Here is an 18591-nt window from a genome sequence, read left to right as displayed (position 1 = left end):
TGGTCTGCGGAGGCACAGGAGTAATTCACAATGCATTGGCAAGGTGCAGCAAGCGCCTCTTCCACCCTCCTAATGCTCAGGAAAAAGGCACTATATCCTGAATGGAGCAGTTCCAAATTTTGAACACAGTGTGTGGTTTTACCAACAACGCATTATATATACTGGCCCGATCTGCTCTGTACTCGTACGTTTTCCATGATTTCAAATTAAATCATCAGCACAGATAAACCTTGCGCCTGGAATACAATGGAAATTATTGTTGTTTCCCTCAAAACAAGGATCAGGCGCATGACTGTGGAGATGCTGTACTGCGCTCATGTGAAAGAGGAAGCTGCTACTTGATGTGTGGGAAGCAGCAGAACCAAGACCACGAGGACTCGGCCGCAAGCCCAGCATGCACAGAGGTCATCTCAGTGGAGCAGGGCAGTGAAGGAACCAAGGGAGCCTTGCAGTTCAGCTGACCAAAATCGACCACAGAGCATCATTTTGACAGAGAGGAACACCATTGTGGTGACCATGCATCAACCTGGATGTGGCCCCAACCACTGCTGACTTTGTCAGAGTTATTATCTACCTCTTTTTAATGCCATAGGTACACAGTTTTTCTTCTTCATCCTAAGCCTAAAGTGATGTCCATTGGATGAGGCAGTTTGCCATGATTTTAGAACCGCTTTCATCATCTAGAACTGATTCAATTTAACCCTATATCCCAGTTACCAATGCCCCACTGTGAACTTGTGTATTGAGTTGGTGCCCTCGCTCTAATGGTTGCACTCACCAAACAAAAATATTTGCTCTCACCAACAATCTTGAAAATGGCAGGCCTGTTTCCTGAGAAGGCCTTTGGAATGTTGGCATCATGGCAGTTGCACTCTGGGAGTTAGCCCAAGCTCAGAATCTTTTGCCCAACTGTGTTAAATGCTGACTACAAGACCAGTTTGGCAGGGGCGGCTCCTCCATTAGGGTGGAGGAGGGTCACCCCCCCTCCCTGCCAGCAGCGGCAGCTGCAAAACCTTTTACAAAAAATGATAATAAACTGTGTTTATTATTGTTATGTGGTAAAAGGGGTGGGGCCGTGGTGTTGACAAGCAGTGAGGGGGAGTGCACAGCATTCCCCCTTAGAGCGCATGTGTGTTTGTCCCGCCATCTCGGGCCGGTCAAACACACATGTGCAGTAGGCTCTTTCCAGACCAGCAACACAGTAGCTGGACTGGAGAGAGCCTGCACAGGCTCTTAGTCTGCCAGGGAGTACCCTGGCTGGGCGCTCCCAGCCAATCCTGGCACTGTTTCGAGCAGTGTCAGGACTGGCCGCAGGACAGGCTGGGAGCCTGTGCCTGCAGCCTGGCGCTACGAGGGACAGAGGAGTGGCGTGGCAGCAACGGAGGAGGTAAGTGTTTTTTGTTACTATTTTTAATGTAATTTGTATTTATCCTCCCCCCGTGCGCCACCCCGCCCCTTTTGCTTGCTGCAAGTCACTTCAGTTTGAACCTCAACGGGTCAACTTGTGAACTCTCTCCTGTTGGGGATACAGACTACTGGACCCAGGTAAACCTGATAACTGAACACTGAGACTTTGTGAACTGCCTAGTGCATTTTCTAAATCTTCATCACAGACATTGGGTTGACACCTGCTCATTATGGGTGAATGTATTTCAGTTACTTGTTTTTTGGAGTATGTCAGTACATGCTCGGCCATCTCAGCTCAAACCTGCTGAGCTGTCCAGCCTTGCAACTAGGTTGGGGAGATGTAATATAATCAACTTGCTGCATAGTAGCATTTTGTCTGAGACCTCTGCTCCAGTGACTGGTTTGGTAAACAGAATCCATAGTAAGTACAATAGTTCACATAGTGTGCCCAGAACACACACCTTCCATCAATAGGATGACAGGGCCATAGGAGGGCACATTACTTGCTTTGTGTTTGTGGTTAGATCTCACCCCAGAAAGTGCTAGGGACTTCTGTTTTGTGTTGGTTTGTAATTTTAGCTGTCCTGCTTTTCTAGCTGTAAATGAAAGCTCCAATTGAACAATTGCGCTTTTTGAATGTAAATACTTGTGCCACCTTGGAGCAAGGCTTGACAGCTCATCTCACACCCTGGTAGAATTGAGTGTATAAAGAAAGTCACTGTTATGTAGTGGAAGTTTACAAGAGTCAACTGGGACACCGGAGTTAGCACTTGTAACCATCATAGATACTGCACAGCCAGGTGAGACTAGCCCAGGGCTGCTTCTTGAAACGTGGCATGCGAGGATGACCACATCTACGCAACACCGACATGGGCAGACTGGAACCTGTGCCGTACAGGTGAAAATATCATGTCACCATTTCAAACCGTTGAGATATCCGCCCCCCCCCCCACACACGAACAGACTACATCGGAGTGCCATGTAAGACTTCGTTTGTTTTCAGCAACTGCGCAGTTTAACACTGCCATGAGTTGCAAGGTCTAGAAATGTGGATTTCTAGGTCAAAGTGAAAAAAAACTTTCCACATCGTCAAATGACAAAGCTAGCCATCTAGTCTCCCTAATTTTGTTATGAAAATAACATCTCAAAATCTGGGCCTAAATCGGTCATAAATAGCTGTTAATGTTCCGCTGGGACAGTGTCAAACAATGCGTCCTTTCTGCTTCGCCGTTTGTCAGATGCTAACAGACGTCAGGAAACCCAAGGGTTCGCCTACTCTCTCTGACGTCACCTTGCTTAGCTTGGCGTGCTCGGTACACTAATTACCCTTTAACGTGACACAGATTTATTCTCCATTCTGTGGATAGCTCCATACAGAGATGCCAGAACCTTGTTCAAAATCGGTCCCCCTCTCCCAGTTCAATACCCCGCAGGCGTTCTAGTCAATGGTCGATTGCACTGGACCCGAACCCTGAATGTCAGTTTTAGAGTTATCTACATTTTTCACTGAAATAAAAGCTTTGACAATCCGCCCCCTGGTAGGATTTGAGACAAAACATGTTGCCATTTGATCCTGGGAGAGTTCCCGGGGAGAGCCGGCAGCAGAGACGGTGGGGCAAGGACACCAAAGACGGATGGTCGGACGGCGCTTTCATCCATTTATCTTCGTCACGTCACTGGCAGAGCAGATAGGACTCTGTGTGAATCCACTGTTTCATGTCTTATCTATTACACATTCTGCCAGTCCCCCGCCGAGACTCCCCCAGGCCTCGCCTAATGGGTTTCCCAGAGAGAAATAATCTACGCAGGCCACACAAAAGCGCGGCACTTTGGAAGTCGTACGGCTTTAACCGTTTTGGAGTAAAAACCTCGCTGCTCCGTTGTTAGGGACCATTTCTCTATAGCCACGAGCCCCTGACCTCCTGCTTTCGTGTATGGATCCCATAGCGTGGCGTATATATATGGCAAGAGTTTTAGGCGTTTTTCAGGCCCGACGCCTCGGATGAGGCGCTGCTTCAATAACATCTAAGTGGGGGTCAAAAGACAAACTTCCCGAGCTCTCATTACTTCAGTCGATGAGCTAGTAATGCTATTATAACTATAGTCCCAGCTTTGGGACCAGGATGAAAACCAAAGCGTCATTTTCTTCACTTGTGTCAGTCTGCCCCTCTATTACCCGACCACGTGAACAGCAGTCCGCCCTCCAATAATGGAAACATCCCCTTACTTTAGGAAACAGAGAAACAGGAATTAATCGGTGGAAAATGTCCCAGTGTCTGAATACCCATTTGCACGACAGAAAACACCGTCAGTCAGAATCTCCAGAACATATTTTAACATCAACTATCCTCCCAATAGCCGACGATAATGCAGTTATCCCTCACAACCCAGTTAAACTTTACATTTAAGATTTCACAAGAGGTGAGTTTTTCAGGATGTGTAAAACAATAAAATGGGACACAGTTCTCGCCCGCAGCTCTGCAGTAACCCGAGTGTGTGATGAAATGAGGGGGTGACCCTGGCCTGTGGCCACAAGTAAGGGGAGACCTGGGGGCTGCGGACCATTGATTAATTGAATGTACTGCTGACAAGCACGAGGAGCCAGTGGCAGGATCAAGGGTATTTAGTTTCATAAAAGCTACTTTAAACATCATGAACAGCTGTTCAAATGACCCACACGGCCAAGTTCTCACCACAGGAGTTACATATTTTCAAATATTCGAGAGCTTGGAAACTCTTGGTAATGCTGGCTAGACCTGTTCCGGTCCTCTGCTATGCACGGAGACGTCAGTGGGAAGTACCACTTCCTGGGACAGGGGTTCTTCTTCAACTGCTGGAGAAACAGATGGGGGAGTTCTGCAGCTGGGGTGGCTGGGGAACAGCGGTAGAGGTTGGTCATGGAAGGGGGGAGTATTTGTTAAGCAGGAGTTGGTGTAAATGATCGTTTGTTTATCTTAAAACATCGACATATTCCTCCTGGGGAAATACATACATCACAGTTGACTCTTTCTAACTTATAGACAATGAAATTATTTGACAAGGACATGCGTGCGCTATAGGCATGGACTGATGATGCATCTGTAGGTACTCTGATTTGGTAAATAGGTAAAAGATAAGATACTTGAATAACTGACCCCATCTCCAAAATACCTCCAAAATCGACTTCTGTGTGACCAAGGCATGAAAATTCAAACAGCATAATTTCTTGCCTGCCAGAGAGGAAAACATTTTGGACACCACCGAAAAGTCCAGCAATAATGGAACAATGGATGTGATGCCAGCTTCTCAGCGACATTAAGGACAGATACACAAAAGAGAGAACTTTGCACCCACCTCTTCAAATAAGTTCATATGCCATGTAACCAAAACATTAATCACCTGAAGGCAGCTTAAAGGGAAAGCTAAGCCCAGGTATGGACGGTAATCAGGTTTCATCCATTTGGAAGAAAGAGGATTTTTTGGTACCAGGATTTACGTGAAGGAACTGGGACACGGAGGACATGAGCCCTAAAAGACAGCGCACGCCTTCATATCAGCCACCAAGTCTGACATAAAAAAGTTAAATCAGCTGAGGCCTAGCATAACATTTTATGGGATAAGCCACATATGCCCAGGACATCCACGCTTCTGCCACTTCCCACAATCTAGCATTTGACCAGGTATGCTCAAGAGGGCAGGAGAAAGCACTTGTAGGGTAAACTCTTTTATTGGGTGATTTCAAAAGTATATTTTGGAGTGCCTTGGAGAGGATCTATGATTGAATAATTAATTGTCTATCAACGGTCTGCTCATTGAACACCTGGAGAGAAACACCCTGCTCAATACCTCTCAGTCCAGCTTCAGCGCCAACCATAGCACTGAAGTTGTCCTGCTCGCCACCATGGAGGACATCTGCACCCTCCTCAACAGTGAAGAATCAGTGGCCAGATCCTCCTCCACCTCTCAGCAGCATTTAACACCATATCCCACGACACACTCGTCAAGAGACTGCACCACATCATAATCCAGGGAGACACACTCAGATGGATCGCCTCCTTCGTCATTGGCCAAATACTTAGGATTTGCCTACCATCCTTCACCTTGGTACCAAAGTTCATCGTCTGTGGCATACCTAAGGCTCATCTCTCCGCCCCACCTTTTTCCAACACCTACATGACACCTCTAGCTGACATCATGAGAACATGACCTTAGCATCATCTCCTGTGCTGACGACTCCTCTTGCTCTCAGCAGACACCTCCACCATGAAGACCAACTTCCACAACTGCATGAAGAATGTCACCGACTCGATGAAGACCAACTGTCTAAAGCTCAACACTGGCAAGACCGAAGTGCTTATCTTTGGGAACAACACCCGGTGACCCACCGAACTCAGACCCACTCCCACACCAACAGACTACATTCGCAACTTTGGCATCCTGCTGGACAGCAAACTCACCATGTACCAACAGATCAAGTCTCCCACACCTGCTTCCACACTCTCCGCATGCTCCCAAGAATCTTCAAATGGCTTCCCGTCAACACAAAAAAAATCATCACTCAAGCCCTGGTCACCAGCCGGCTGGACTATGACAAGTATGCGGGAACCACCACCCAACTTATGAGGAAACGTCAGATATACAGAACTCAGTGGCTAGACTCATCCACAAACTACCAAAATGGACCCACATCACACCCCTAATCGGGAACCTTCACTGACTTCTTGTTCACAAAAGATGCCAATTCAAGATGTTAACACACCTAACAAAGCCCTCCACAACCAAGGGCCAGCATAGATCAGCCACTGCCTGAACTTTCACCAACCATTCAGACACCTTCGCTCCTGCTCCCTTGCCCTCGCACAGACACCTCACATCTGCAGAAGCCACACTGGAGACCGTTCCTTCTCCTACCTTGCCGCCATGTTCTGGAATGACCTACTCCTCTACCTCCAGACATTGACCTCCCTGGCAGACTTCAGGAAGAGACTTAAGTTATGGCTTTTTGACTGAGCCCGGCAACCGAGCACCTGGAAACCCTCATGTGTGAACCATAGCACTTTACAAATATACACTGATTGATTGAATTTAAAATGCAGAGTATTTTCTAGATCAGTACTTCAATTTTCAAATCATCAAATTGTTTGGTTAGAGGGATGACTGAAAGTCCACAATAGGTTGTCCAATCAGACTGGCATTAGCTTGAAGGCCATGAAAGCATTAATGTGGAATAACCAAATCATGCTCTGCATGTTTTGAGGGAGATGAAATACTCCTGACTTTCAGTTTGGTGAGCATAAAGCACGGGGGCACTGGGAGCCTCAGTAAGCACAAACAAAAAAGAAATACAGAACTAATAAATATCAATAAAAATGCAAGCTTTGAAGCTTTTCCTAAATGTGCAGTTTCTTTCACCACACTATTGTGGGGATGGAGGACATAATGTAACTACATAAATGCAACCAATTACATAATTGATAGATGACAAAAGAGGAAGGGGATGACCAGAAATAAATCAAAAGCCTCTGAAAAAAATAGATCACCTATTATGGTGAGTGGGGTGATTGAAACCTTCAATAAAAGGAGGCTATAACTTTGGTCAATCCCTGTATTAGGTTTCTCATCTTAACTCAGTATGGGTCAACAACACCAGAAAACAACTGAGGGATAGCGTCGGGCCACAGAAAGCAAGGAGGTAGATAAGGTCATAACTTAAATGTCTTGCATTGATTTGTGTACTTTAGAGTGAGACTGGAGCTTGTACCTAATAATCACAAAAGGTGACACTAAAACCTATACAATCTTGCTTTTTTACAACACACCAGTACAACTTGTACAAACTTCCTCTTTCAGGAAGCAATCAGCCAAATAGCGTAATAGGAAGGATGAAGACGTACTGAAAGGGAGATTGCTGGAGCCCCAATTCAGCTACATCAAGGCTAAAGGATCTACAAGTCAATAAGTTACTATGGACCAGCCCTGTAAGAAGAAGCCCAGGTAAACAAGAAGCGAGCATGGTTTGTGCTCTATTGAAACAGATTTCTTTGTAGTCATTTCTGAACAGCCCAACTTCCAATGGCAGCAGGCTCCTTGAACCAGTGATGTCCATGGCCTGTACAGTTCCACTGCCAAGTCTAAGTGAGTTATTATCAAGCCTTTCATGGGACAAGACACTGTGGGGGTTATTCTAACTTTGGAGGAGGTGTTAATCCGTCCCAAAAGTGACGGAAAAGTGACGGATTTACCACCAGCCGTATTACGAGTCCATTATATCCTATGGAACTCGTACTACGGCTGGTGGTATATCCGTCACTTTACCGTCACTTTTGGGACGGATTAACACTCCTCCGAAGTTAGAATAACCCCCTGTTTTCTTAAATGTCGTTGTCAGGTTTTAATTTTGCAGCTTGCTTAATTTTGGTGGCACGTCTTTCCAAAGTATTGTTTGCTGGCTTTCCCACAGCATGTGCAGGCATACAAGTCCTCTCTCCGTATGACACACAGAATAACATCAAGAGCATCATAAAGCAGAAACAGTCACACAATAACATGCACCGTCAAATATACCAAGCAAACATACATGATAAGCACACTAAAATGAAAATCACAAACAATAAATGCACATGATATCAAAAATTTAACATTTAGTAAAATTAATAAACACATAAAGCACAAAAACTCAATGACCATATACTACACAGTAAAATGCACACACACCGAGGCACAAAGGAAAACGCATATGCCCATAAAATGGATAAATTGTGCTAATCCTCTGACTATGATGTGTGATAATTAAAGCATTCTGAGAACACTCTGGAAAATTAGAGCACCTGCTCTCAACCAATCCACCAACTTCAGGGGCGTCTTTATTTTACATGCATTTTCAGTCATAGCTTGTGGGTGTTACGGCCCGGGGGGTGAGAGGGGATTAATAAAATAAAAATAAAAAAATGTAAAAACACTTACCTCATCCGTTGCCGCCGCAATGCGTTGGTCCTCTTTCGCTCATCGTCGCTGCAGGGACAGGCACCCAACCTGCCCTGTGGCCAATCCTAACGCTGCTCAGAGCAGCATCAGGATTGGCTGGGAGTACCCAGCCAGGGTGCTCTCAGGCAGACTGGGAGCCTGTGCAGGCTCTCTCCAGCCTTGCAACGAACTGAAGAGTGAAGAGAGCCTACTACGCATGTGCGTTTGGCCGGCCCGAGACGGCCAGCCAAACACACATGCGCTCTGAGGGGAGTGCACAATACACTCCCCACCTCACTGCTCCTCACCCCCAATGCCCCGCCCCTTTCACAAGGAAAGGATAATAAATGTATTATCCTTTCCTTGTGAAAGGATTAGCAGTGCTTGCTGCTGGTAAGGGGCAGGGGAGGGGGCTCCACCACTGTGCATTTTTCAGCTGAACATTAGTAGTTTTAGCCTGTGCCTGTCGACTCTCTTCACCACTATTTGACCAAAACAATACATTGCATGCCCTAATACAATTTAATGGTACATTTAAGAAAGATTAGCCTTCCCATGAGATCAGCCTTCCCATGAGCTGAGCTCTAGGAAGGAAGCGCACGGCCAGCATCCTTGATCTCATAGGTGATTAATACAGTGCTCGTATATTTCTACCCCAGGACATTCCAACATGGCGCCCATCCCTCGGACAGTGTATGCTCGTAATCTGATCCAGCGTGGGGCCAGTGTAGTTTGGCCCACCGGGGAATCTTGTAAGTGACCAGCCGTCAGGTTAGAGAGAGAGGTCAGAGGTTAAACGATGCTGCATTAGTCAGAGGCAGGGGCCCCAGAGGCTGCAGACAGCTCGGGTCATCAGTTCATGCATGAGATGCACTTTTCTAGTCAGGAAATGTAATTTCATTAACATCCTACTGGGCGAGCACCTTCCAGAACTGCCAGTCAACGAAATTACAGTGCTTGTAAAATAATATTCTTGATTGATGGAGCATGAGATTTCATTCACCTCGTGCATGCCTGGGTGGTAAAGCACGGGCAATTCTTTTTTTAAATTTCCAAAGCACGACCAAAAAATGACCGTGTAATTATTTTACAGGTTTCCGTCTACACCATTGTGACTTCCATTTATTATGTGCAGATCACCCACTGCATTAATGGATTGCAGGAGGAGGTACCAACTGGTAAAAGGTGAATTAAAGCATTTTCCATACACGCCACGCAGGCACGCCTGCTTTTTACCAGTGTGCCCAAATCTTACCAGAGACCTCTACCTTTCCAGGTGGTGGAGTCAATAATGGTAGCTGGGTGATTCGCAGTCACCCACTTCCTTCTTGTTTCAATGTGTCTTTTACCTAGAATATCGAGAAGGACATTTGAGATCCCTCGAATCATTCAGTTCAAAAGTCTCCTGACCTGTGTAGACCATTGAATCTGCTTCTGCACCACCCAGGCATGGTGGGACTTTGAATGTCCCTCCGTTTCCTTACATACTTTCAAACTCACTCATTTATAGAATGTCACTATCCTTGGAATCATTGTTACACTGCCACCAAGACCATTGCATAGACCCGATGAGTTTCCAGCCAGGATCGGTCTCCCAGTTAAGCAGCTCCACACAAATAAAAACAAAAAAACAATTGCGCAGACAAGAAAACGTGCACCACCGACTGGAAGGAGCACCACCTCCACTGAAGTTCATAGAGTCATGCAACCAAAAATGGCACATCTGCAAAAACTTCAATGGATTCACCAACTGAAACACCGAACTTCGCCCTGGCTGGAAAATAAACTTGTTGTGTTACATTTTGAGGCTGGCGGGGCTCTGCTTGCATCATGCCAATGCAACATGCAAATTTGGCACGCAGAATAGAAAAATGATCCGTTTTTTTCATTGTCCATGCACAGTAGGATTAGTATGGTAAGGGAGGATGAGTAATCGTAACAATACTCGGGCAATAACGGGATATCCTTACTGACTTGAGTAACTATCAGACAGAGGGCACTCTGTTACGATGTATGCTGTGCAAAATGTGTTCTTGTTGCTGCAGTTTGAGTAGTCATTTCCATTCCAAAGATCTCATTTACAGCCAGTCGAAAACCACTTTTCATGTTTTCTTTTCAAAGCTATAGCTTGTAAAAATGTATGCAATGTATGCATATTTTAAAATATGAACACAGTGGTCCTAACAAGGAATAAACCAAAACATAGCACTGTGAATCTAAAGGTGCTCGGTGTTGTACGTGGGGGAGCGGATGTACAGAGGGGGCAAGAAGTGGTTGAAAAGTACCTATGTGGCCTAATTTTAAGAGAACCATGTGTTTTTTGTCCAAAGCGAGAACCTGTAACTCTGAAGTAAAGGGTAAGCTGTAAAAAGGGTCCGACTCTTTACAAAAGTAGAACATTGGATTTGAATCGGCAGGAGGTATGATAACAAAACTTACTTTAATTATTTGGTCTGTTCTTGGGTATCAAGCAGACCTCTCATATCACTCGGCAAAGATTCCTCACCAGGCATCCACACATGTGACTTCTGGGCCACAGATTCTCATTTGGTGAGTTAGGAACTAGCTCAGACTAAGGGCTACTTGTACCCATTTAAGAGTTTGCTTGTTTGCTGCGTCACTGTATCCATAAGCACAGTTGATCAAAAGATCCTCATAGAATCAGACACACCGTATTCTTCAAAATAAACAATACTTGCCATTACTAAGGAATACACTGGATAAACCAATCTCCACCAACAAAGGGGCAATCAGGCTACCTCGACTCGAGTTGATGAGAATCCCAGAAGTAAGTAAACTGCTCAAGGTACACACACATGGTAGAAATATTCTGTTTACTTGCTGGTAACTCAGCACATGCCATGTACTAACACAGCAACAATAGGAAAATTTCCGTGTGCCAGGCTGTACAAACAGTAATCAAAGTTAATGGTTGTACTTTGAAGGATCAATTCATGAATTGTCGTGGAGTATTTTTGAGAATAACAGAGGGACTTTTATTGAACAATAGAACAATTTCAACAAAATATCCTTCTGTCCAAATATTGATGCATGTTTTGGGGATTTGGGAACTGAGTTGGACACTATAATCATTGCAGAAGGAGAATTCTGGAGTTGAAGCAAATGTAGTTATGGGGCTTCGATTGTCTCTCTTCTAGTTTCTCAAATGTGGCAGAACATCCCTCAAATATCCAACAAAATTCTTTACAGTTGATTGAAAAAAAGAAGGCACATATAACATCACAATGCATCACAAGAAGCCATGACATATCCAAACCGGAAATAAAGAGCTACAAAAACTAAAATCCCAATAACAAGTCTCCAACTATGCATCCAGAAAATGGACAGTGGTCCACCACAAGACCTGAATGCACATTCCTGCATGAAGAATCTCACCAAATGGTAAGGGTCATCATTACCCTGAACTCCTGGACAATTAAGAGTTCTGTCCCCTCCCCCACTTACATACGCGCAATGCACCCCCTCCTAATTCTTGTACTCTAAAGTCTCTTTGCACAGCTCTACAATGTCCTTAGCTAGGTTGGCAATAACTAAATAATAACACACAAATTCCTAAATACAAAATAACTGTTAAGTGCTTGGTGCATTATCTGCCACCAATTGGGTCAGTCATTGTTTATCAGTTTTTGTTAGGCACTACACACTAGTTTGCTTCTCCCCTAAATAACAAAGAGGGGAGCACACCAGTTGTGTGTGATAGAGGGTTGCATGGCATCAGGAGCGTCAACAACAATGTTCTGTACAACAGCTCTGGGGAGTACAGATGTTGACGCCTCTGCAGTGGGAGGGTCCACTGAGGATCCAATGCTGCCTGCCTAATGACTGGACCTCACACAGGGCTTAGGTGTATATAGCTACACTCATGGTTGGTTGAAACACTCTGCGTGAGATTTTAATCTCATCAGAGATGATGCAGCTGTTCATAATGGTAAAATAAAATGAGTACCTCATTCAGAGTAAAATGGTAACTTTGAAATTCAGTAGAATTATTATCAACACCAGGAATCAACTCATTTCTGAATGCTCCATGTTTGCTTATATATTTATATATGTTATATGAGGTAATAGCACATCAGTGGCATTACCTATCAGGCTCTACTTCCTCATGAAGTAAATCCTCTAGAATTTGGTTGTCCAGCAATACCTAAAAAAATAACAATACAACTACAAAAAACAGGGACTAAATACTTGTTTTCAAAACCTTGGGACCTTTCACTTTGAATGTGAGACATACACTTGAAGGACTTCCTCGTGGTCCGGGGTGCATGTCTGCAGTGGCGGACTCTGACTCTGACGTGAAGATGGTCTTCCACTGTCTCACCTTCCCTTAAAACTCCTGGGTGCTCTCAGCTGTGCTTTTTATGGGTGGTTACTTTCACATCCCTCCTGCCTCCCCACCTTCCCCTAGCGCATGTGCTCCTTCCCTCCGGGCCTGACATTTCGCTGCCTGTAACTGCGGTGCTGTTTGGGTGCAGTGCAGTTTATGTATGCGGTGCAAGGCAGGAGGCGAAATGTCCGGCACAAGGGATCACGTGGCAAACCAAATATTTTCAATACTTGGAGTGAGGAAGAGGCGCCATTTCCACTCCAGCTTCCCAGATATCTGATAGAAACATGGAGGTGTTTGTCTCCATTTGCTATTTTTTATTTCATACCAGCCTCTGACATAGTTGTGCAATTAAGTGGGCACCTCTTATTTGTTAATTGCCTCCTTTCTGCTATTAATACATAACGGGATATTACTCACGTTGTCACTATTGCTGTATAATGTACATTTGTGGTGTTTTAGAGTTACTTTCCATGATGTAGGACAAGTAAGTGTGGGTGAGACAGTCTATCTCACACGGAGTTGAGTGGTGGAATGGGGTCCTATTCCACCACGTCTGAGATCTAACCTGGGGCAGGTACTTTGGGTGGTGTGTAGCTGATTGGTCAGTATCAGGGCTAGCTGGTTTTGCCAAAACAGCATAGAGACTGACCAATTCCCAAAATGAGACTGAGGCTCGGATGTCATTCTGTGGACTACACAATGCAGGGTTTCTACTATATGTTTTACCCATCTTAACCACAGGTATACCACTTGCATCAACATCCTCATCCAACCCAGTTCTAAGACCAATGTTCCCCCTTTTGAGATCCTCTCCAGGCTGCACGGGCATTTATGAGCTTTATAGATGAACCATTATACATGACTTAGATTAATCCACAGAGAAGGCATCCGTAGCTTCACAATGTTAAATTCCCTTGTCATCTAGTTGAAAAAAAACGAAGAATTACCTATCAGGGTTTTGCCATTGACAATCTGCTTACAACCTGTGGCCACGCCTGAAGCTCGTCATTCTGAATGGTCATCATTTCAATGCGTTAGCCTCTGCGGTTTATCATTCCCTGTGCATTTTTCTGTTGGGTTTAAATGGTTGAAAATTTCGCTAGTGGCACATCCCCTCAAGCTGCCCAAATTTTCAAGGACAGGCCAGAGTGTCTTGCCCACTACCAGTTTTGCCGCCTCTAGCAGATTCTGGCTTCTGTGGATGAACAGGGGAACTCAGCAACTCTCTTGTGGGGAAGTACACACGTTTGGGCCGCAGTTCTTTGTGAATCAAATTAAAAAATAAAGGCGGGGGGCTACAGGAAGTTCTATCTGGTACTACTGTTATAGATAATACTGTCTATGGTGGATTCCCGTCAGGATCTGGGTGGCACTACCACCCTTGACAGTATGGTTGTCGGCTGCAACTAAGGCTCAGACATGAACCACCAGCCTTCATGTTTTCCACTCAGTACATAACTAAAGAATTATGAATGCATATAAGAGGTAAACACACCGTACCGTCGTTGAACATGCATTCATATTTAAAATCGTGAAATAGCTTCCTCGCAAGTCTAGGCGGAGAGATTTTATTGCGCCTCAATACCTATCCCAATGCGCGGGTGCAAAGGAGATATAAAATATTACAGTATATTAATACGGACGAGAATATGCAAGTAAATCTCAAGCTCAATGAAGGTACAACTAAAGTCAACTCTGTGCGCTTTCCAATTTTATATCATCTTTAGATGGAAAACCACTCCTTTGATACACCCTTCCAAAGCTCAATGTACATAAACTGATCTGCTGTTTTGTTTTTTTGTTTTGTTTTTTGTTTTCTTTTTTTAAATTAAACACTTTGGGATATAGGAGATGCTAAAGTTCATACTCAAAATTCTGGTTCCAAAGTAAGCTTTCAGGTGCATGGTGAGAAAATGTAATGGAGACTTATATTTGACAGAAGGTCTTGACTGACAGGACAGTGTGTGGGCTGTTTTTTTAGGCTGTTTGTGAATGTAACTGATTATTTGCTGTTACAACAAGCACTGGCTGCAGCAAGCACAAATGCATGATGTCTCCCATTCCTTGCAAAACAAATATACAGCGTAACTGTTCAAGTTCAAAACTGCCCCATTAGCAATTGTGGGTCACCTTTTCAGCTATCTAATTCACTGATGGGGAGCCACTTTTTATTTTGGTGCCCGGGCCTGGTTTCTGCCCCAGTCCTACCCTGACTGGAACCGCATCACACTTACTCTTTGGGAGGGTTTAGGTCTTCGGGCCGTGCCTCAAAGAACCTCAGTACTTCATCACACTGAGAGATGTGAGGAGGAAGCCGGACAAGCGCCTGTAATGGAGACACAAAGGGACAAACATGAGTGTGCAGGAAACACAAACCGTCACACAGAAGGGCAGGCTGAGAGATAGAAACTAGAGCTTTTGTATGTAAAATGCATAAATCTATAAGGGCATGAGATTCACGACCAATCCTATCACCAAGTCAGCATAAATGTAATTATTTTTAGACACCGATCCACACAAACATAGCTTGAGGGCTAAGCGCCGGAAGGATGGGGATACACACTGAATGATACTGACAACTGTTGATGCCTGCAGAACTCGGGGCGTGCAACGATGGAAAGACAAAGGCCAAGCACACAGAAGGAGAACAGGAAGTGATGTAGGAGGAAGTCGAGGGAAGGAAGGAGGCGACCTCCAGATAGGGAAAGAAAGAGAGGAAAGGCAACAGGGAGAAGATAACAGGAAATGGCCGGCTTGATTTATTTACTAAATGCAGCGGGACGGAAATGAATGATAGCTGGGGAAGCTGAAATCACCAGCAGCTGTAGAATAACTGGGACAAGAATAAAGAAAAAATAAAGCCAAAGTCTTGTGGTGCGCCGGTTTCTCTGCTCCATTTCATGTGGAGAAAAGGCATTGACAAAATTAATGTCTTTGTGTAGTAACAGATTTTGATGTCACGCTAGGGATGTTTTCATTTGTGCCCATTAACTTTTTATGGTGAGAAACTGCACCATTGAGAGTATTAGCTCTTAACCTGTCATAGTTGTGAGTTCCCGAATCATGACATGATGACCCAGCTCGACTGCGTAATCAAATTCACTAGCTTGGGTGTATGATATTTAAGGCTGGATTTTTTGAACTAGGTTCTCGGGTGTGCAAATGGACAGTTACTAACTACACGTCCACCCGAAGGCACCTTGGTGCTGAGAGTTTTTTTTTAAAAACCACATGTATTAATTTTTCAATACAGCATCATATGAATAAAAACATAAGCAAGTGGATGCAGGTTCTCATAAAAAACATGGCAATTTTTCCCCACATGGGTCCCATCATAGTTTGAAAATGTGCTAATTCGATCAGGAGCACTTCGACCTTGGTCACAAACAGGCAAATCAACAATAATAACAATAAGGTCATAACAGTCACTTATACAAGCATGAGTAGGTAATAAACAGTGTATTCACTCGCCAGCTTTTAGTGTAAACTTTCCTTTTGTGAGAGCTGAAATTATCGATGATGATTTTGACATGCATTCCTATATATGACTTAATATATAAGATGGAATTAACATGGTAAATAATGTGGGGCTCATAATGTGCCTACTTGATTGGCCACAATGGTGTATTGGGATGGTTAATTAATAATGCATGAATTAAGAGTTTATATATGCTTTAAAATGCATTACTCTGTCATACTTGCAGCTAAATAATATGAACTTTGCTTAAGCTAACTGAAAGGGCCTCAAGTAAGCAAGGCCACAGCTAAAGTTGAACGTCTGCCAAAGCACTGAAAACTGTTACGTTAGTAAAAACAATTTCATGTCTGTTGTATAACAAATTCTTGAAGTTTCAAACTTGTCTGAAGTTTGTGTTAGCGAAATGCATTTCTTTTGAGGAAATATTGAATAACCCAAGAATGTTTCTACATCACTAACTGTTGATTCACAGTGTATTTGGTAATGGAGAAGAACAATGAACTCTCTGAGGATGAACTGAAGGATCCACAAGTTGATTTTTATTGTATCGACTGGATGTTGGCAAACAGTGAAGAAAGAAACATAGATGTGCGGATGTCTCACTAATATATCTTTCTGATATCGAATGTATTAGTAATTGGATAATTCTTTTCGTCTGATGCTTTTGAAGAACAGAAAATATGCATGTATTTTAATATAATGATCTGCTCACTGGGGTTAGTTGGCATTATTACTTTGTGATGTGTCACTCTGACATTTCATGCTTTACCAGTCAGTCTACTGACGTTCTGGCGGTTTATTATTTTCAGAGTTTGTTTTGTTTGTTCAATGCTGAACTAATGATCTGATTGTTTAGTGATTCGATAGTCCAAATTCTAAACCGTCCCCTTACCCTACTCCTATCCTGATGCTGAAGCTGTTGTCCCCCCTGATGAAGTAGAAGCTGTGCTGCTGTTTTCTTTAGAAATAGGTAACTATGTTTAATCTGTGCACTGTTATTTGTCTTTTGTTTTTCATGTACCAACTGCAAACTTTCTAATACTGCTGCTGTTTTGATAGTGCCTGTAGGAGGCTGGCCTGGTTTGTAGTGGGTACCAGAGGTACTTACACCTTGTGCCAGGTCCAGTTATCCCTTATTAGTGTAGAAGAGGTGTTTCTAGCAGCTTAGGCTGACAGAAGGTAGCTATGGCAAATCAGCTTAGGCTGAACTAGGAGACATGTAAAGCTTCTACTATACCACTGGTGTCATATGCACAATATCATAAGAAAACACAATACACAGACATACTAAAAAAAAGGCACTTTATTTTTATGACAATATGCCAAAAGTATCTCAGTGAGTACCCTCAGTATGAGGATAAGAAATATACACAAGATATATGTACACAAACCAAAATTATGCAGGTTATAGCAAGAAATGTAACGCAAGCAGTGTAAAGTTACAATAGATTGCAATAGGAGCACATAGGTATAGGGGCAACACAAACCATATTCTCCAAAAGTGGAATGCGAACCACGAATGGACCCCAAACCTATGTGAGCTTGTAGAGGGTCGCTGGGACTGTAAGAAAACAGTGAGGGTTAGAAAAATAGCTCACTCCAAGACCCTGAAAGGTAGGTGTAAAGTACACTTACAACCCCCAGAGAACACAGAAGTCGTGATCGGGGGATTCTGCAAGGAAAACCAACACCAGCAATGCAACAACAGTGGATTTCCAGACCTGAGTACCTGTAAGACAAGGGGACCAAGTCCAAGAGTCGCGACAGTGTCGACAGTGGGCAGGAGCCCAGGAAATGCCAGCTGAGGGTGTAAGGAAGCTGCCACCGGATGGAAGAAGCTTGGTGTTTTGCAAGAATGAAGAGGACTAGGAACTTCCCCTTTGGAGGATGGATGTCCCACGTCAAGAAGAAGCTTGCAGAGGTGTTTCCATGCAGAAAGACCGCAAACAAGCCTTGCTAGCTGCAAGGGTCGTGGTTAGGGTTTTTTGGATGGTGCTGTGGCCCAGGAGGGACCAGGATGTCGCCACTTGGATGAGGAGACAGAGGGGGCGCCCAGCAAGTCAGAGAGCCCTCACAGAAGCAGGCAGCACCCGCAGAAGTACCGTAACAGGCACTTAGAATAGGAGTGAACCGGAGTCCACGCGAAGTCACAAAAGGGAGTCCCACAACGCCGGAGGACAACTCAGAAGGTTGTGCACTGCAGGTTAGTGTGTCGGGGACCCAGGCTTGGCTGTGCACGAAGGAAATCCTGGAAGAGTGCACAGGAGCCGGAGCAGCTGCAATTCACGCGGTACCCAGCAATGCAGTCTAACGTGGGGAGGCAAGGACTTACCTCCACCAAACTTGGACTGAAGAGTCACTGGACTGTGGGAGTCACTTGGACAGAGTTGCTGAGTTCCAGAGACCACGCTCG

The 18591-nt window shown here is 44.3% G+C and overlaps 1 protein-coding gene across 5 annotated transcripts in view; it reads right to left on the bottom strand.

Moving 5' to 3' along the window:
* Positions 1 to 18591, bottom strand: part of SH3PXD2A (SH3 and PX domains 2A) — a 680586-nt gene that overhangs the window by 363217 nt on the left and 298778 nt on the right. For all 5 annotated transcript variants that reach the window (XM_069239466.1, XM_069239465.1, XM_069239468.1 and 2 more), the window contains one exon: positions 14935 to 15026. In XM_069239466.1, coding sequence (XP_069095567.1) covers positions 14935 to 15026 — 92 coding nt within the window. The remainder of the gene's footprint in view (positions 1 to 14934; positions 15027 to 18591) is intronic.

The sequence above is a fragment of the Pleurodeles waltl genome, chromosome 6, assembly GCF_031143425.1.
Source record: "Pleurodeles waltl isolate 20211129_DDA chromosome 6, aPleWal1.hap1.20221129, whole genome shotgun sequence".
Classification (NCBI taxonomy): Eukaryota; Metazoa; Chordata; class Amphibia; order Caudata; family Salamandridae; genus Pleurodeles; species Pleurodeles waltl.
Note: the sequence above shows the minus strand (reverse complement) of the source record. Positions and strands in the feature narration are given on the sequence as shown.